General features: G+C 56.7%; 1 protein-coding gene across 1 annotated transcript in view; it reads left to right on the top strand.

The window, feature by feature from the left end:
* Nucleotides 1-19344, top strand: part of CACNA1E (calcium voltage-gated channel subunit alpha1 E) — a 99648-nt gene extending 80304 nt beyond the window's left edge. The window contains exons 36-48 of the mRNA XM_084210998.1: nucleotides 634-725; nucleotides 862-1027; nucleotides 1234-1361; nucleotides 3675-3771; nucleotides 10006-10111; nucleotides 11588-11695; nucleotides 12195-12295; nucleotides 12554-12660; nucleotides 13187-13295; nucleotides 14662-14790; nucleotides 16166-16346; nucleotides 16425-16615; nucleotides 18235-19344. Coding sequence (XP_084067124.1) covers nucleotides 634-725; nucleotides 862-1027; nucleotides 1234-1361; nucleotides 3675-3771; nucleotides 10006-10111; nucleotides 11588-11695; nucleotides 12195-12295; nucleotides 12554-12660; nucleotides 13187-13295; nucleotides 14662-14790; nucleotides 16166-16346; nucleotides 16425-16615; nucleotides 18235-18771 — 2052 coding nt within the window. The 3' untranslated portion in view covers nucleotides 18772-19344. The remainder of the gene's footprint in view (nucleotides 1-633; nucleotides 726-861; nucleotides 1028-1233; nucleotides 1362-3674; nucleotides 3772-10005; nucleotides 10112-11587; nucleotides 11696-12194; nucleotides 12296-12553; nucleotides 12661-13186; nucleotides 13296-14661; nucleotides 14791-16165; nucleotides 16347-16424; nucleotides 16616-18234) is intronic.
* The last annotated feature ends 355 nt before the right edge of the window (nucleotides 19345-19699 follow it).

Below are 19699 nucleotides of genomic sequence, written 5' to 3'. Positions count from 1 at the left end.
GGATGGTGGGGCCTGTCCCTCCCTCCCTGAGCCCTTCCCCACCCTGTTTTCAGTGGCTCCAGCATCCCAGACCATTTCTCCAGCAAGGGAAAAGCTCCTGGGAGAGTCCAGGAGTGTGACCCAGCACCCACCCAAGGCGGTGGGACTTTGTCCCTGCCCCTCCAGCCTGGCTGGGGTCGCTGGGTGTGCCGTGTGGGGCTCAGATGGCATCGAGGGATGGATGTGGAATGGTTGGACTCAGCTGATCCCAGGCCCTCCGTGCTCCTGTTTCCATGGTAGCTCAGCCTCTCGCAGCCTTTGCCACCCACAGCAAATCCCTGCCAAGGAGAGCAGCGTCTCCTTCCCCATGGCTGCCTGGCACCAGCTCCTTGGCGCGCCGGCTGTGCACCAGCCCGTGTTTGCTGGGGCACTCTTCGTGCAACCACAGAGTCAGAGAATGCTTTGGCTTGGAAGGGGCTTGAAAGGCCCCCTTGTCCAGCCCCACGGAGGGGACATCTCCAGCTAGATTAGGTTGCTTGTCCAACCCAGCCTGGAATGTTCTCAAGGACGGCAACGCCAACGTGCTGCTGCTGCTTCTTCCCTGGCTGGTGAGCTCTTGCCTGGAGAGCTGAGCCCTTTTTCTCCCTCCTGCAGGTTTTTGGCAATATCAAACTCGATGAGGAAAGCCACATCAACAGGCACAACAACTTCCGCAGCTTCCTGGGCTCCCTCATGCTCCTCTTCAGGTGAGCAGCCGTGGAAAACTCTCCCCTGCATGGAGATGGGTGCAATTTAGGCAGGGGGTGCTGAGGTTTCTCCTGGGGGCATCCTGGCTCAGTCCCATGCCACCAGGAGCTGCTGACAGGGCTGTGTTGGGGACAGGAGTGCCACAGGAGAGGCGTGGCAGGAGATCATGCTGTCCTGCCTGGAGGGCAAGGGCTGCGAGCCGGACACCACGGCCACGTCCGGGCAGAACGAGAACGAGCGCTGCGGCACCGACCTGGCCTACGTTTACTTCGTGTCCTTCATCTTCTTCTGCTCCTTCCTGGTGAGTCTGCCTCCTCTGAGGGCTCTGGGCATCCCCCTTGTCAGCACCCCAGCCGTCAGGTCATCTTCCATCACCTTCTCACAGCCACTCTTTCTCCTCTTCCCTTCTCTGCTCCCTCTCCCCCACTTTCCCCCCACTCTCTCCCTTTTCTCTGCTCTCTCTCCCCTCACCTTCCTTTCTCTCTGCCTTTTCCCCCTTTGATTTAGATGCTCAACCTGTTTGTGGCAGTCATCATGGACAACTTTGAGTACCTGACACGGGATTCCTCCATCCTGGGCCCTCACCATCTGGATGAGTTTGTCCGGATCTGGGCAGAGTATGACCGAGCAGCGTGGTATGTAGCCAGCTCCTTCTCTCCCAACCAGCCTCTCAGAGCTGGTTTTAGACCAGGCTCTCTGTGTTCTCCTGCTGGAACTGTAGCTCTCAGTGATGTCTGGGACAGTCAGGGACGTGCTGCTGTCACCTGTGGTCATTTCAAGGGCAGCAGCTGGTTCTTGTGCTGGTTGGTGGCACAGGCGTCTTGGGTGATGTTCAGTTTGCCGTGGGGCATTCATCCTCAGTGCTGGACGTTCCTGCTCTTCCTCTCCTCCCTGCCCAGCAGGCAGATCCCTCTCAGCCTCCTTTCCTGTCCCCTTGCACCAGCTGGGAGCCTTTGCCCTGAGACTGGCTCCATCCCTTCCTCACCACCACCCACAGCCCCCGATAAGAGCAGGGCTGAGCAGGGCTGGTTCCCACCCGTGGGGATCTGCTGGGCTCCTGTCAAACCACCTGCACGAGTGGGGCATGTCTGGGGGGCTGTGTTCTGTGCTGGCCAGCCCACTCACCCCTCTGGAGGTGGGAGAGCTTTGGCTGCTGCACTCCTGCCCTTGCTGATGGGGACCTTGGAGAACAGGGCTCCTGTTTGGAGGCAGCAGCCTGTTCCCAGCAGTGCTGGGGGCTCACAGGGCCCATACACACCCTGAGTGGCCAGATTTTGGCTCTGGTCCTGATGCTCCTCCACTGCTCCTCCTCCTGGGATGGTCCCAAGCATCCCTAGAGTGATGGGGGACCTGTGGCAGCTCTGGGAATGTATTTGCCCTTCACTCAGCCCCAGCCCCACCAGGGTGCCTCATGTGGCCCCTTCCAGAGCCCAGGGACACCTTGGGGCTGTGATCCACCACTGCCAGGGAGCCTGTGCCATCTTAACTCTTGGCCTTGGCACCCCCACACGCTCCTTTTGGAGACTCTTTGCCTCCATGTCCTGCCCTCAGGAGACCAGCCCCAGCCAAGGAATTTTTTTAAGCCCAATATCAGCTCCAACCAGAGGAAGGAGAGGAGGTGGAGCAGTGAAACACCCGGCTGCCAGCTGTGGGGTGGCTCTTGGGATGGGTTTCTTCACACTGGGCACTTTTTATGATGGCCCATGATAGTGTCCAGGAGCCTCTGTAAAACAAGCCTGAGCCATCCTGTCCGTGCCCCTCTGATTCCTGAGCAAGCCACGCTTGCAGCCAGTGGTTAGGGGACACAGGAGACAGTTTTGGCAGCCCTGGCCCTGGTGCCAGGCCAGGAACGGGTGAGTACATCCCGACAGCTCCCAGCGCGTCCCGACAGCGGCGCCAGCACGCGGAGCTCTCCCGGGGACAACATCCAGCACCGGGGGGAGCAGGGATGGCTTTTGTCCACATGGTTGGGGTCTGCTTGGTTCTTCACCTCTGGCCAGCAATGGAGAGGGGACGGGAGAGGAGCGAGGAGAGAGAAACCAGAGGCAAAGGCGCCTGGGGGTGGGACGGTGACGCCGCTCTTTGCCTCCCCGCGCGGTTTCCCTCCAAGCTTGTCCGAGGATGCCCGGGAGGCTGCAGCAGCTGCACCTCAGCACTTCCACCCCACGCTTCCCCAAGGGCTCTGGGCTGGAGCAGAGTGGGGAGCTCAGCATCCTGCACCCACTCCTGCCAGGTCTTTGCCTCGGCTGCTTCCTGGTTCCCGCGGTGCCGGAGGATGCGGCCGTACCCTGGGATGGCTGCATCTGGGCAGATGTGCTTCCGTGGGAGGAAAGGGGGGGTCTGTGTGTCTGGGGAGGTTTGCTTCTCATAATGTGCACCCTTGGCAGAGCTGGGCTGGTGGTCAGAGCGCAGGACTGGGCCAGAGAGCGCCAGGTGCCACAGCCACCAGCTGGTCACATTATCCCTCCCTGTCTCAGGTTCCCCAGATCTTGGAGGCACGAGTGGCTCAGCTGCCAACCCCACTGGGACCTCGTGGCTCTCAGAAGGTTGGCTGTGTGAGGACAGGGGCTCTGGTGATGTGATGGGGCACAACTCCATGGGTTAGAACCCCACCAAGCTGCAGGCTCACCCAGTGTAAAATCCCACCAGGCGCAGGGGTCAGGGGCACGGCGAGGAAGGGCCACGGGATGGTGTCCACCACCAAAACTGTCCTTCTCCAGGGTGAGGATGGGACAGTGTGAGGAGATAAGGGCCAGCTCTCATGGTGGAAAAGGCAGTAGCTGATGCTCACAGCTTTTTCTCCTCTCTGGCTCTGACAGAGCAGGAGAAGAGCTGTGCTCTGCTGGGGCTCTTGCCCCACAGACGGCCCCAGCATCCCCCCGTTAAGCTCTCCACCCTCCCCTCCACCCTCTCAGTGTCCTATTAACCCACCTGTGCTTCCTTTGCAGCGGCAGGATCTCGTATAAGGATATGTACAAATTAGTACGGGTGATCTCGCCTCCTCTGGGCCTAGGAGAGAACTGCCCCTACAGGGTGGCGTGCAAGGTTTGCCTCCCAGTCCTCCGCCACAGCCTGGCCACGGGACACACCATCCACCCCTGCTCCCCGCTCCACTGCCACCGCGCCTCCCCAGGGAACCCTGACGTTGCTTTCCTCCGAGTTTAAAGAGGTCCACTGCCTCCCAGAGCCAGCAGCTGTTCCCCTCCAGGGGAGGCATCAGTGGGGCCAGGGGGCTCAGAGCCTCCTGGGGTGGGTTGTGACAAATTGTGCCCCCCAGCCAAGCCCCCTGCCCCAGCTCCAGCGGTGCAGAGAGCCCCGAGGGGCGCCGGGCCAAGTGCCACCGTCCCTGCTCGGCTCCTCCAGGCACCTCACGGGGGACAACGAGGTTTTTGGGAGGGTTTGCTCCTCAGCTGGGAAGGCTGGAGGACATTGGGGATTTTGCTGTTGGGGGAGGACAAGGAGGCCAGGGTGGCCTCTGTCCCTGGGGGATGCTGTGCTGTACCCAACAGCCCTGTCCTGGAGGGTGGGTGGCGCGTGGGAGGACAAACAGTCACGTCTCTGAGGAGCAGGACTCTTGCTAGTCTTGCACGTAGCTCGCTGGATCTGCCTGGGAGATGGTGACACCAGGGCACACCTCTGGAGCTGGGCAGCTCCTCTGCCTTGAGCTCAGCTCCTGGCTGCTGGCCCTGAGTCCAGGGCAGCCTTTTGGTCTCCTCGTGTCTCTCTGACTCGAAGGGGTTTTTAAAAAATTTTATTTTGAGCAAAATCCTGCATCTGCTGCATTCTCTGAAGTGCCATGACACCTTTGTCTGTGCCTATGGCACACAAGGATGAATCACAGAGCTTGCTCTTCCTTCTGCATCCCTCACAGCTTCTGAGGTGCACGAGGGAGCTCAGACAACCCCAGCCCTTGCTCCTGCCTCTGCAGAGGAGGAGGGTTCCTTGCTGCAGCGTGGTGTAGTCACCACATCCTTCTGGAAACACCAGAAAGGCTTTCCTTCCAGATGCCACCCCTGGAACAGCTCTGTCACCCTCCACAGCTGGACGTGGGGATGGTTTTGCCAGAGGCAAAGCAGCACAAAGAACACGAGGCCCCGAAGACTGGCCACCTCATTTAGGAAGATGGATTCAGGAACAGGAGATTTCTTGCAAGAATCTCAGATGGGGTCACCTGTTCCAGGAAGGGCTTCTTGGAGTCTTTCCACTCTTCTCTGCTGCTGCACCCCTGGCAGAAGATGGCAGCTTGGCTGAGGACACTTGCTCGGGTCCCTGCAGGCAGGAGACACCTCTGGGAGGAGTGCTGAGCCCCTCTCAATAACTCTCAGATGCTGCTCTCCCCAGCTGGATCACCTGGGGCTCACAGGGGCACCTGCAACGCTTCCTTGGAAGAGGGAGTCTCAGAGCAATTGGATTTCTGCTGGATGGGCAGTGAAGGTGGATAAACTCAGGGAGAGGCAGAAGCAAAGAGTGCTGAGAACAGCTTCTGTTGTCATGTGGGAGAGACATCCCCATCCCCATCCCCATCCCCATCCCCATCCCCATCCCCATCCCCATCCCCATCCCCATCCCCATCCCCATCTCTACCTTGTGTTACCTCAGTTGCCTCCTCCCTGTGCAGGAGATATTTCAAGAACAGGAGATTTTTCAGGAGTTCCTATTGCCCTGGAACAATTCCCAAAAGATGGGAAAAAAAAAAAGAAAAAATTCCATGTGGATGTTGCATCTTGCCAGATCCCAAAATGCCGAGTCAGCTTGCAGACACCTTTCAGTTCAGTGAGCCTGCCCTGCCTGCCAGGTGAATGCTCCACAGATCATGTCCCTGTGGGCTTCACCTCTTCCTGAATCTACTCTCACTCCTGCTGCTCCCTTCCTAACAGCCTGTGTGGCACAGCAGTTATTTCCTAACCACAGGAGGACAGATGTGCTGTCTCCCACATTTCTTCCTCTGCCACTCACAGGCTCCTCTCAGGGCCCAGCCATTGATGCCTGGTGGTTTTACAGGGTATACAGAATCACAGAATAATGAATAATTTAATCCCTGGTGGCCACTTTGTGCTGTAGCTGTGGGTCACATCTCTGTCCAGACACGGATGGATGGGTCAGATCCCCCATCCTGGGTGTGCCCGTGCTTGGACCAGCTCTTGGGAGTCATCCTGGTGCCTCAGGTTGGAGCTTTTGTGTTTTTCAGGTTCTGGGCTGCTTTAGTGTGTGGGTCTGGGCTTCACATGAGGGGATGGTGAGCTCTGTGCACAGAGCAGGGAGACAAAACAATTCCTGCTCCAGCTGGGCACCAGGGACAAATGATCCAAATCTCAGCCCAAGAGCACAAACCCCGTGGGCTGGAGAGAGAAAAACAAGGATGGGACTGCAGGGGCTAAAGCTGGGATGGGACAATGAACTGCAAGATGCAAATGGAGCAGAACTGATCAAAGTGTCAGACCCTGTGACCGGTTGTGCATTTTGTGACCATTTTGGTCCATCCTGGGTGCAGCCCTGGCTGGGCTCTGGTGCTGCCCAAGGTGGATCCATGGAGGCCTTTTAATAAATCCCTGCTTTATTCTTTAGCTCTGCCCAGCCTCTGCTCTGGCTCAGCCTTCTCAAGGCATCAATCCTGCTCAGATGGATTCCATTCCCTGTGCCTGCCTGTGCTTCACTCCGTGGGGAAGTGGTGTCTGGGCACAGCTGTGCTGCTCAGAAAGCTCCAAGATCTCTGCTCTGAGGAGCAGCAAAGCGTGCAGCTCTCAGGGGATCCCTCTTGGTGGCTGATGCAAACTCTTCCTTTCATGGACTCCATTCCTCCTTGGTCGTGTGGAGAATCTCAGTCTGAAAGGCAGTGCCTGTTTTGTGCTGGGTTCCCCAAAATTCCCCCTGCCAGGAAGGATGGCTGGAAGATCGCTGTCTTGCTTCCTTTTTTGCACTGAATTCATGCATGAAAATTTTAGTCATCTCACCCTGTGCTGGTGCTCATCCAGCCCTGCCAAGGTGCTGCTTGTGGACTCCTGGGTATTTCCTCTTGATCACCCTGCTCATCATTCTCCAGAGTTCTTATCAACCATCTTTTGGGTGTGACTGCACCCCAAACAGCTCCTGTCACCAGTTCTGTTCACACCTGAAATGTCAGGACTTACCTTGCTAGGGGCCTTTTTGACCACCTTTTCGAGCTGCTTCCAAACCCTGAGAAGAGGAGACCTCATCTCTCCTTTCCACACCGCTCTCAGCACATTCTAGGGAAGAAGCCAAGATCCCGTGGGGATGCTTAATTTTTTTGGCAGTGCCCTCTCTCACAGGGCACCCCAGCTGAGAGGGGCTCCTGTCTGGCAGTGAGGGTCGATGCCTTTGGTGCCACGAGGTGATTTCACCATCCCAAACCTCGCAGTGCCAGGCTGGGGAAGAAGAGGTGACCCAGCCCAGGACCCCTGGGAGATGTGGATGTGCAGGGAGAGGGAGGCACAGCCCAGCTCCCCCAGCCTGGCAGAGGGCAGCCTGGGCTGGCCAATTTTCGGTGGCATTCCTTGCTCAGCCATCCCAGGCAGGTCCTTACGGAGCAGAGGAGTGCAAGGCAGGGAGGAGGGAGGGCGTCCCACCCTAACTGCTCCCGTGGGGAACCCAAACCAACCCCAATGTTGGAAGGCCCAAACAGCTGCCTCTGCTGAGACTCTTTAAACTCCAACCTGGTGGAACTTGCAGCCGCATGCGGGAGAGAGCCAGGGCGGGAGCATGGCATGCCCAACTTTTCCTCCCGTTTTTTTTTGGTTTTTTTTTGTTTTTTGTTTTTTGTTTTTTTTTTCCAGCCGATTCAGCATGCCTTTTTTTGCACTGGTGCATGGTGGGAAAGTGCTCCATCCGCAGAGCCAGACGGAAGCAACTGGGCATCTTCCTTTGACAAGTGACCCTGGCCCACTGCCTTCTATGCAAGATGCTGCCTCCCAATTGCATAGACCCCACCAGCTGGGGATACACAGCCTTTGGCTATGGGTTAGGTGGCCATGCCAAGCAAATGCCAGGCACCCCCCCGGGAGGGAAGAGGCTCCGGAGGCCACGGAGCGCCGTGGTGCAAAGCACCCTGATCTGAAATAACCCATGGCTCGAGTGCCGTGTATCTGATTTATACCACTCGCACACAGCCCTGGAACCTGTGGGACGAGGTGGGGGCTCATGGAGGGCTTTAGGAGAGGGGCTCAGAGCACAGGAGTCGTCCCAGGCTGGTAGCGAGACAGGCGCTTGAGGCCAGCAGCAGAGAGGAGAGGGGTGAGTCGCTTTCTGCCAGCATTCCTGGGTCTGTGTGAGCAGTGCTATAAATCCACATCAGGACAGTCTCTCATGTATGATTTGCCTTGATTAACAGGTTTCCTGTTCTTTTCCTGTTTGTCCGTTTGTTTCTTCTTTTTTTTTTTTTTTTCTGTTTGTTTGTTTTGTTTTTTTCTCTCCTGTTTTTTCCTGTACTATTTTCCGTTCGTACGTTTGTTTTTCTGTTTTTTTTTTTTTCCGCTCTCTGGGAATGCCTCCTCTCTCTGCATCTCCCTCCCTCCCCTTCCCCCTCCATGAGCAGTGGCCGAATCCATTACACTGAGATGTATGAAATGCTGACTCTTATGTCACCACCGCTAGGCCTCGGCAAGAGATGTCCTTCCAAAGTGGCCTATAAGGTAGATCAACCCTTCCTTCTCTGGGGGTTAGAGCCCAGCAGGAGCCGGGCCACCTGCGGGAGGTGGGGAGCTGGGGCTTGTCGGGGTGTCCAACCCGTGCTTGGCTCGCTCCTGGGGAGCCTGGTGTGCCCGCAGGAGCCCTGGCCACGCCGGCTGGTCCCCAGGTGTGTGACGCTGCCGTGGGGAAAGGAGGGGCAGGATCAGCAGGGGTGTGCGGGTGGGAGGGCTGCAGGAGGAGAGCTGAGCTGAGAACAGCCCTGTAGCGCAGTTAGGGCAGTGAGGTGTCCTCAGGAGCTCATACCCAGGGGCTGAGAACCGTCCTCATCCCAGCCGGTGCAGAAGCCCATGGAGAGGGGAAGCAGGTGGGCACAAAGCCCAAATCCCAAATCCCAAATCCCAAATCCCATAGGAGCAGGCTGCTGTGCGTGAGGAGCCAGGACCATCAGCAGGGGCTGTCCAAGCCCTTTCCCTGGCTTGTGCAAGGCCGTCAGTCAGGTCCCAGCTGTGGATCAGGATCACGGATCAGGGGCGTGGGAAGCCACGGAGGATGTGCAGTGGGAGCTTTCTGAGGGCAGCAGCTGCCAGGACAAGACCCAGAGCTGCAGGAGGATCTGCTGTTGAGGAGGAAATCAGGGTTTTTCTTGGCCTTTTAGCAGGGTTAGCACAAAGGGGTTCCTGCACGCTTCCAAACACGCTTCCACCCTCTCAGGCTCTCACGTGTCTGTTCACAGAAGCATACATCCACCATCACACTTTTCCAGGGGGAAAAAGGGAGGCTTGAAAGCAGGAAAGGGATGTGAGAAGCTGGGTGAAAAGGAACGGGCAGGGAAGGGCTGACCCAAGGTATTCACAAAGCAAAATATACTCTCTGGAAAGTGGATCTGGTCACTTCAGTTTGCACCCCGCCTTGCCAGGGTGGGGAAGGAGCATGGCGTGTCTAACCTGCCTTGGTTGCCCTTTTCTCTTTCCTTCTGCACTTTTGCCACCCTCCCTTTCCCTTCCTTTCCCTTCCCCACCCATGGATAATTTGGAACCCCCTGCATGTGCTGGCAAACTTCATCTCTGAAAGACGCAAAAAGGGAGTGCCAGGATGTAGCATGCTAGAGGAACCCAGCCCATCCGAAGTCCCTGAAGGTTAGGGACCCTCCTCTCCCCTGCCCCAGCTGGGAAGGGTTGAGAGCTGGAAAGCCAAACCCCCGGAACGGAAACCTGAGCCCGCCTCCCCTCCCGCACATCCCGCGCATCCCTGAAGGATGGCGTGTGTCTTCCCAAAAGTGCCAGGGGCTGCCCCCGGTGCCGTGGGGAGGGGGGCTCAGGGGCCGTTCCCGGGGCGCAGGAGGAGCCCTGGAAGGCAGTGAGCCGGTGTCCTGGGGTGGAAGGAGCCGGGGAGGTGGTGGGGGGGAGGCGGTGGGGTGATCCTCGCCCTTCTTTTTTGGCTGTGCTGTTTTGACACTCCTTGTTGCTTTTTATTTTTTTCTTTATTTCTTTATTTTTTTTTTTAATTTCGATTCTTTTTTCTTTTTTTTTCCCCCACCCCCCTTTCGTTTAATGTTTAATTTCTTTTCCTCCAGCCTGGTCGATGTGTTTTTCGATATTGTTTTCCGTCCGCTGTTTTCTTCTCTCTCTTGCGCAGAGACTGGTGCTGATGAACATGCCCGTGGCCGAGGACATGACAGTCCACTTCACCTCCACCCTCATGGCCCTGATCCGCACGGCCTTGGACATCAAAATTGCCAAAGGTAAAGCCCGTGCCGTGGAGGGGCACTCTGCAACCACCTGCAGGCTGCCCGGGGTCCTTCTGTAGAATCCCAGCACGGGTTTGTGTTGGAAAGAGCCTCAAAGATCATCCTGTGTCCCCCACCCCAGGTGGACATCTCCCACCACCCACCCAGCCTGGCCCTGGACACTTCCAGGGATGGGGCAGCCACAGCTTCTCTGGGCAATCTCTTCCAGAGCCTGACCACCTTCTGAATTTCTTCCTAATATCCAAGCTCAATCTACCCTCACTCAGCTTCCTTCTTCCTTGTCTTATAACCTGGCAAAAAAGTCCCTTTCTCTTTGGCCTGGCTGAGGACCTCCCAGTTAATTTGGGATCCAGAGCCTGGATGCACACAGATGGGAGCAGGTACATTGAACAGGCACATTTCTGCCACTTGCTGTTAAAAAAAAAAAATTAAAAATCTCTTTAGGGAAGAGAATTCTTCATCAGAAACTGTTTCTAGAGAAAAGAAACAGCTCCGGGTCCACTGTGTAATGGAGGAGAGGCAGAATTCCCCTTCCTGCCCATGTAAAAAGCCAAACCAAGGATGTTTCTAGAGAAAAGAAACAGCTCCATGCCCACTGTGTGATGGAGGAGACGCAGAATTCCCCTTCCTGCCCATGTAAAAAGCCAAACCAAGGATGGAAAAGGCGTGCCTGGCTTCCTCAGGCTGTGGGGAAAAGAAACCTCTCTGCCTCTCGGGGAAGATAAAATGTTCAAGAGCAGGAAAACCTCCTTTGTTGTTGTTACTGGAAAGGCTGTGATTCATCAGATCAAAAACTTCCTGCAGAAACGTGGCATTTTCAATAAAACATCCCCCAGGAACAGCTCAGCTCTTGGGAGAAAACCCAGCCCGGGGTAAGATGTCATCCAAAGCCCAGTGCTCAGGCAGCAAGGATGGGTTCAAACCCCTCCAGACAAAGCAGAGATTTGAACCTGGCTGTCCTACAGCTGCACCCTGTGCTTGGGTGGCTCTGCTGGGGCACCTTGACAGCTTCTGATGGTCCTGGGGCTCCCTAAGCTCAGCAAAGCCCTGGCCAGAGAGCTCTGCTCTCCGTGCACAGCCTCCCCGAGCATTTCAGGGTTTACCAAGCAGAGCTGCTCTCCCACCAGCACATGATCTGCTCACCAGCAAAAAAAAAAGTGGGGCAGCAGCAGGTGTGTGTGGGCTGGAGTAGGATGGGAGCTGCAGAGACGGACCCAAGGCAAGCTTGAAGGTGGCAGCTTTGAGTGGGAGGGCAGGGGATGGGGAGGTGGAGGCACATATGGAAGGGATGGGAGGAAGGTTTCACTGGGGGAGCAGGAGAGCAGGCTGGCTGATGCAAGGTGGCCCTCCCAGCCCAGAGAGACGGATGCTGAGGTGGAACCTCACTTCAGGATGGGAAAGGGGGGGTTGGCTGGACCCTGGTGCCGAGGTTTGATGTGTTTGGGCCGGTTTTGCTCCCTGCTGTTGAAGGTGGTGCAGATTGGCAGCAGTTGGACTCCGAGCTTCAAAAGGAGATCCTGACCATTTGGCCTCACCTCTCCCAGAAGATGCTTGACCTGTTGGTACCCATGCCAAAAAGTGAGTCTCTGGGGGGGGCTGGCATTGCTTTCAAACTCCCCTCATCCCCACAACAACTTCTTCCCAAAGGGAGGTGGGGACTGGCCGGACCCATCCCCAGATCAAGGAGAAGTGGGGGGAAGGGTTTGTTCTGCCTTTTTCTGCTTGGCTGCTTGGGAACTCTCTGCAAAAGCACCCAGTGTGCAGGGATCCACTCCTGCCACAGCCACAGTCTCCTGGGAATCCTCTCTGGAGCGTAGCAGGGAGGGAGGCTGAGCACAGCTGATGAGAGGATGAGGATGTGTGCCTTGGTGGCTTAGGGTGACGATGATTTCCAGCCATCTCCATCTATTTTATCCCCACGGGGAGTGTCTGGGTGCTCAGCACTCTCTCTTTTGGAGTGGTGACAAGAGCTTGAGGGTCACCAGGGTATCCCAGAGCAGGGCTCTTCCCAAGATCCACCTTGGTGCCTTCTCTTACAACACAAGTGACCCCATTTTGTTCCCTCCCGTGCTCCCAGCCTCTGACCTGACTGTTGGGAAAATATATGCAGCCATGATGATCATGGATTACTACAAGCAGAGCAAGGCGAAGAAGCAGCGGCAGCAGCTGGAGGAGCAGGTGAGGCTCAGCCAGGGCAGGACAGGGATGTTCAGATCACCCTCTCTGCTTCCCACCACCTTCCAGCCCAAACATGCAGCCAGCTGGGATGAAAACAACAGCACAGGCCAGGGTTTGGAGACTGTGGTCATCCTCAGTCCCTGACAGGGAGCGTGAGCATGGTGTCCTCTTTCTCTGCGTGGTGGGAGCTTGGCTGGGGAAGCACTGGATGTTCATCCACGTTCCTACAGGCTCAGTTCTTTCCTTTCCCCAATGCAGAAAAATGCCCCCATGTTCCAGCGCATGGAGCCGTCCTCTCTGCCGCAGGAGATCATCTCCAACGCCAAGGCTCTGCCATACCTCCAGCAGGACACCCTCTCAGGCCTGTGAGTGCTGCCTTGTCACTTTCCTCTTCCTGCAGCCCTTCTTTCCTTCTTGGAGCTGGCACTGGGCTGCAGAAAGGGTTAAATTGCTGCTGGGAGCAGGGAGAAATCTCCCGGCACAAAGCTTTTGCAGGATTCCAGGTAGCTGGTGTGTGTCAGCATGGCCAGCAGCAGCCGAGGTGGGAAAGGGGGATGGCCAGGGGTCTGTGGATGCTCTTCCTGCAGGATCATCCTGGCACTGTTCACCCAGGGTGAAGCTGGACCCCAGGAGCTGTTGAGAAGTGCAGGGTCACTGGGGGATTCCAGCCCCCTGGCTGGTGGGAATGAGGTGATAAGGGTTTCTGTCACTGCTCCTGGGGTGTCCTCTCCTGCCTTGGGGCACCACTTCAGCTCCCCAGGGAACTTGGTGTTTGCTCAAAGATGGGGTCTCAGAGCCTGGGGGAGCAGGCATGGGGCTCCTCAGCTCTGAACTGCAGAAGAGGTGATCCCAGAGACTCGTGGCCTCCCTGAAGCCGGGCTGTGTTTGCAGGAGCAGCCGAGGTGGGTTCCCCTCGCTGAGCCCGCTCTCGCCGCAGGAGATCTTCCAGCTGGCGTGCATGGATCCGGCCCAGGAGCAGTTCCAGGAGCACCAGTCTCTGGTAAAGTCATGCAGTGCTCCTCTGCAGCCCCAGCACGGATGCTGGCGGGCACGGGGAGGTGTGGGGAGCGAGCACAGCTCAGGGATGGCAGCTGCTGGGTCGTGCACAGATCCAAAATGGGACAAATATCCCTGGATGTCCTGGCACTGGGGACACAGCCATCCCTGGACCTGCCCTGATCCGTGGGGCCAGGCAGCACGAGTGCTTTTGGGGTGAGAGCCATGACCAATGTCCTGCAGTAAAATATCCTTCTCTCCACAGGCTATTTTTTCCACTGAGCACTCATGTCAGTGGGTTACCCCGTGCTGAGTGATGGTATCTGATGTTTTCGGATTCGTGTCCATTTTGTTGTCAGTGGTGGTGTCCCCAGTCCCCAGCCAAGCTGTCAAGCTGTCTCCAGCAGGAGCAGCCCTCCCTGGCCTCCTGTCTGTCTGTGTGTGTATATATATATATATATAATCTCACCTATTTATATATATCACATATTTATATATATCACACATCTCTATATGTCTGCGTTCCTGCACCACCCGGCGCAGTGTGGCACCGCCGTGCGTCCCCGCCCTGTGTCCCCAGGGTCTGTAGCTCTGTGTCACCTGTGTATGACACAGGCAGGCGTCCCCTGCCTCGGCCACGTGGGGAGGGGGCAGCTCAGACCCCCCCTGCCCCCATAAAGTCACCTTCCAGTGACCTCCAGGGTCGCTCTGTGCCCGTCTCCTCGACACCGTGAGTGAACGTGAACATCCACAGAGTCCCCTAAAAACTGGGAATTACCCAAAGCATTTAGGTGCTGTGGGCAGCATGTGCTTTTTTTACAGGGGTGTGGCCAGGAAGATTTGAATTTTTTGAAAATCCATTTGTCCCCTCAGAGTTAAATCCTGAGCAGTCAGACCCAGGCAGGGTTTCCACTGTCACTGTAGGTGCAAGGGCAGCTGGCCATCAGGCAGGCCTGAAGCACCACATCAGGGCTCACCTGGAGACTGTGAACTGGAGGGTATTTTGCAGTGGTAATGTGATGAATTCTACTGGCTTAGACTCTGTTTTTTCATAGAATCATCAAATACTTTGGGTTGGAAGGGACCTTTTAAAGCTCATCTATTTCCAACCCTCCTGCCGTGGGCAGGGACATCTTCAACCAGAGCAGGTTGCTCAGAGCCCCATCCAACCTGGCCTTGAACACTTCCAGGGAGGGAGAATCCACCACCTCTCCAGGCAACCCGTGCTAGTGTTTTACCACCTGTTTTTGGCCAACTTAAACTCTGCCCCTGGCTGAGCAAGCAGGGCTGTCCGCTGCCAAGAGGGCCAAAGCAGCGCGCTGCCCTGCTCCAAGCCCATCCCAAGAGCTTGGCTGTGTGTTTATTTCCAGGAGCCAGAGGTTAGGGAGTTTCAAAGAGTGCAGCCCTCTAACCGTGGCAGCTACCTTCCCGTGGACACTCAGGACCACGCTGTCTCTGGGAGGGCCTCCTCCATGCCTCGTCTCACTGTGGATCCCCAGGTAAAACCAAGCAAAGCCCCCACAGGTCACCAAAGCCTGCCAGATAACGCTGGGGCTTCTCTGTGCTGAGCCCCATGGCATCCCCAGCACCCCAGTACCAGAGCTTCTCCCCTTCTTTGGGTGCTGCACAAGCAGGAGAGCTGCTGTTGCCTCCCAAAGGGGATGCTGGCAGCGGAGAGCAGCCTGGGGGATCCATCTCCAGGCTGGTGGGGGAGGTCCAGGATCATGTTCTCCCCCTCCTTTCCTGCAGCCCTGGGCACTGGCTGAGGTTTGAGGAGCCCCAGCCCAGCTGTCAGATGACCACAGGTGATGAAAAGCCTTCTCCGTCCTTTCCCATCGTCCCCACACGTGCTCTGTCTGTCCAGGGGAACCCAGGCCACGTCTCACCTCCTCATCTGTCTGCCTGGTTTCTCTGTTGTTCTGTCCTGTGCTCAGCCTCCCCCGAGACACAGATGTCTTTTGGGGTTTGGTGTTTCCTGTGAAGTCTCTGGCTCTGCTGTCTCACCTTGGTGCAGGCACCGAGTCCTGGCGTGGCACTTTGTGGGGGTGTGAGGACAAAGGGAGGCTTTGTCTCATGGGCTTTCTTGGTCATTCAGCAGCAAAAGAGATGACCAGAAGGAGGGGATGGGAGCAGGAAAGGTGAGAGGAGATGGAGGGCAGCCTGAGGCTGCAGGGGCAGAGAGCTGCTAGAACTAAGCAAAGGAAGTATGGAAGGAGGTGATGTTTTCCCCATAACATGTGAAAACACAGGGTGTAACGAGGGGAGAAGGTAGGAAGAAGAAGCATGGGAGGGAGAGAGAGAAGGAAAGGGAAGATAAAACAACAGCATGAGCGAGGAGATAGAGAATGAGTGCAGGGGAAAGGGTTGGGGATGAGGGAATAAAGGAAGAGTAGGGAGGTGTGCGGAAAAGTGGTGGCAGCTGGAAAAATGAACACAGAGCAAGGGGCGCTGGGGAACCCCTCTCTGCCAACAATCTTTTCAAGGATTGCTCCTCTTGACCCTGCTCTCCCAGTGGGGAGGGATGCTGGGGAGACAGCCTGGGGGGCGATGCTCTGGTGCCCTCCGTGTCCCCACACACAGTGGGAGGTGCTGCTGCTCTCCCCCAGCCCCCGGGCTTGGCTCTGCCTGTGGAGCACAGCTCCAGCCCTCTGGGGAAGGGCAGCCCACGAGCTCCGAGGCTACACCCCGCTTTCCTCCCACCCCTGATTTCTGCAGAGGTTATCTGGGGGGGCTGTTCTCAGGCTGGCTGCCCCCCACCCCAAATTTCCCCATCCCACAGCGTGGCCACCCCCGTGGTGGGGGTGAAGCGGTCGCTCTCGACCCCCAGCCCTGCCCGGCGCTAACGCTGCCCCGGCTGGCCGGGGTTGCTTGCAGGTGGTGACAGACACCAGCTCCATGCGGAGATCGTTCTCCACCATCCGGGACAAGCGGCCCAACAGCTCCTGGCTGGATGAGTTCTCCATGGAGCGCAGCAGTGACAACACCTACAAGTCCCGCCGGCGCAGCTACCACTCCTCGCTCCAGCTGTCCGCCCGGCGCCTCAACGCCGACTCGGGTGAGCCCAAAAAACCCCCCAAAAAAACCCTCCGGAGCTGAGCTGCTGCACGAGGGTGCTGACGAGGGTGTCCTGCAGGCCACCGGTCCGAGGGGCACCGCTCGGGCAGGGAGCGGGGCCGATCCAAAGAGCGCAAGCACCTGCTGTCCCCGGACATCTCCCGCTGCAACTCGGAGGAGAGGAGTCCCCAGGCGCTGGAGGAGTCGCCGGAGCGGCGGCGCGAGTCCCGGTCACCCAGCGAGGGCAGGTCACAGACACCCAGCAGGCAGGTGGGTGGCAGGGATCCCTTCCTGAGGGTAGAGGAAAAACGGGAGGATAAGCCCCGATTCTGGGAGGTCTGAGCCGTTTCATCTCCCGGTGGTAGCATCTTCTGTGTCTCCCGTGAGCTGAGCAGGCTGGGGCTGCTCGGGCACCCTGCAGAGTGTTTGGGGACAGGGGTGGATCTCGTGCTGATCCTCTTGCTGCTGTGGCATCCACTCCCTGCCGAGGTCAAGGTGTCCCAGCCTGGAGGTGCCAGTGCTTGAGTGAGCTTGAAGGCACCCACGGAGATCCCGCCCGTCAGCTCTTCCTAGGGCAGGTTTGGGAGTGCTTCTTGCTTTTGACCACTAAGAGCATGGAATCATAGAGTATCCTGAGCTGGAAGAGAGCACAAGGGTCATCGAGTCCAACTCAGAATCTCTGTCAGTCCTGGTGCTCTGACCACTTCCTTGGGGAGCCTTTTCCAATGCCTGGCCACCCAGGGCTGGGTGAAGCACTTTTTCCCAAATATCCAACCTAAACCTCCCCTGGCAGAGCGTCACGCTGTCCCCTTGGGTCCTGTCACTGGCCACCAGGGAGATCAGTGCCTGCCCCTGTGCTTCTCTTTGTGAGGAAGCTGCAGACCACGATGAGCTCGTGGGGCAGGGATGGGGCAGAAGGGCCCTTTGGAGACAGAGGCAGCTTCCATGGGTGTTGTGGTGTTGAGGTCCCCAGGACGAGGTGAGAGATGAGTCTGACTCCATATTCTTAGAGGGCTGATTTATTATATTATGATATTATATTATATCAAAATAAATTATAGGCTAAAACTATAATAAATAAAGAGAAACGATACATCAGAAGGCTAAAACAAGAACGCATAATAAAAACCTGTGACAGACCAGAGAGTCCAACACAGCTGGACTGGGACTGGTCATTAAGTTAAAACAATTCACATGCTGGGTAAACAATTCTCCCAATCACATTCCAAAGCAGCAAAACATGGAGAAGCTGCAGCTTCTCATCCTTGCCAGGAGAAGAAATCCTGGCGAAGGGATTTTTCACAAAATAAAGGGAAAAGAAGCTCAGGATGTGGGGAGAGTGTGGTGGTGTTCTCAGGGGTCTCAGGAGGAGGGAAGAGATGAGAATCTTGACTCCATGTTTCAGAAGGCTGATTTATTATTTTATGATATGTATTACATTAAAAGAAAATGATATAATAAAACTATACTAAAAGAATAGAAGAAAGGATTTCATCAGAAGGCTAGCAAGGAATAGAAAGGAAAGGAATGATGATAAAATCTTGTGACTGACTGGAGAGTCTGAGAGGGTCAAACTGTGATTGGCCATTAATTAATTAATTAGAAACAATAACATGAGACCAATCACAGATCCACCTGTTGCGCTCCACAGCAGCAGAGAATCATTGGTTACATTTCCTTCCTGAGGCCTCTCAGCTTCTCGGGAGAAAAGATGCTAAGGAAAAGATATTTTCATAAAGTATGTCGGTGACATGCGAGGGTGCGGTGTGCGGTGTATGTCGGTGACATGCCGAGGGTGTGGTGTGCGGTGTATGTCGGTGACGTGCGAGGGCGCGGTGTGCGGTGCGCGGTGCTGCCCGCATTGCCCAGCGTGTCCCGGTGCCTTGCAGGGCATGGGCTCCCTGAGCGAAAGCTCCATCCCCTCCATCTCGGACACCAGCACGCCCCGGCGAGGCCGCCGCCAGCTGCCGCCGGTGCCCCCCAAGCCGCGTCCCCTCCTGTCCTACGCCTCCATGCTGCGACATGGGGACACCTCTCCTCCGGCCGACGAGAGCGAGGGCGGCTCTCCGCTGCTCTCCTCCAGCCTGGATCCCGGCACGGCCGGCCCGGCAGAGTCTTCCAGCTCCCCGGCGGGCAAGCAGAGCCGGCAGTCCACGCCGCAGCGCTACATCTCGGAGCCCTACCTGGCGCTGCACGACGACTCGCACGCCTCAGACTGCGGTGAGGAGGAGACGCTCACCTTCGAGGCGGCCGTGGCCACCAGCCTGGGCCGCTCCAACACCATCGGCTCGGCGCCGCCGCTGCGGCACGGCTGGCAGATGCCCAACGGGCACTACCGGCGGCGGCGGCGAGGGGCGGCGCAGGGCGTCATGTGCGGGGCCAGCATCGACGTGCTCAGCGACACCGAGGAAGATGACAAGTGCTAGAAGCTGCCCCCATGTGCCCCCTCCCCGCGCCCCGACCCCGCCTCGGCTGCCGCCCATCCATCCCGCCCTGCCCTTCTCCGATGCATGCTCTTCGCCGCGCCTGGGAATGAAAACTCAAAAAAAAAAAAAAACCAAAACAAAACCAAACGCGGGGGGGAAACGAAACAAAAGGAAACAAAAGAAAAGGGAACGAAACAAAAGAACCGACCAAACGACACAAAAAAGCCCCCACCCCAAACCGACCAGAATGGAAAAGGAGAGGAAAAAAAAAAAAAAACCCAAAAAAAAAAAAACAACCAACGAAAAAGAAAAGGAACGGGGAAAAAAAAAGTCTTTGTGCAAAAAAAAAAAAAAAAATTAAAATCTGTCGACTTTCATTTATTATTATCACTTTTTTTTTTCTGCACAGAGAAGCATTTGATGGGCAGCAGAGCGGCCCGGCCGGGTTGGCGTGTGGGGGGACAAGGGAGAGCCCCCCCCGGCCGCAGCCCCGCTCCCTGCCCCGAGAAGGATCCCCGGGAAAGCTCATCCCGAGGGATTTTCCGCTCCCCGTGGCCGGAGAGTCCCAGCAAAGGGATGCAAGGGAGCCACCCCCTTTGCTCTGTCGCTTGTGCTGCTGTGGCTTTGAACTTCCCTCCCCGAGGGTCTCATCCTGCCTGGAAAAGGGGCAGGATGTGACCGTGGGGGGCAGGGGATGAGGGGTTGGGATGCCCCCAGACAGACCAGAGCAGCAGAGGGGGCAGAACTGGTTTGTACTGGGGGTGGGGGGCTCAGTGCTGCCGAATGTACCCTGTGTCCCACCGACATATATTTATTTATATACGGAGAACTCTAGGTGTGCCTGTGTGTGTATATACGGGGTGTGTGTGTGTATATATATTTATATGCTGTATATATAAAGATATACACATGCATAGATTTGTTTTAA

Source organism: Fringilla coelebs, assembly GCF_963513975.1.
Source record: "Fringilla coelebs genome assembly, chromosome: 9".
In the NCBI taxonomy this organism is placed as follows: Eukaryota; Metazoa; Chordata; class Aves; order Passeriformes; family Fringillidae; genus Fringilla; species Fringilla coelebs.
This window is presented reverse-complemented; position numbering and strand designations above follow the sequence as displayed.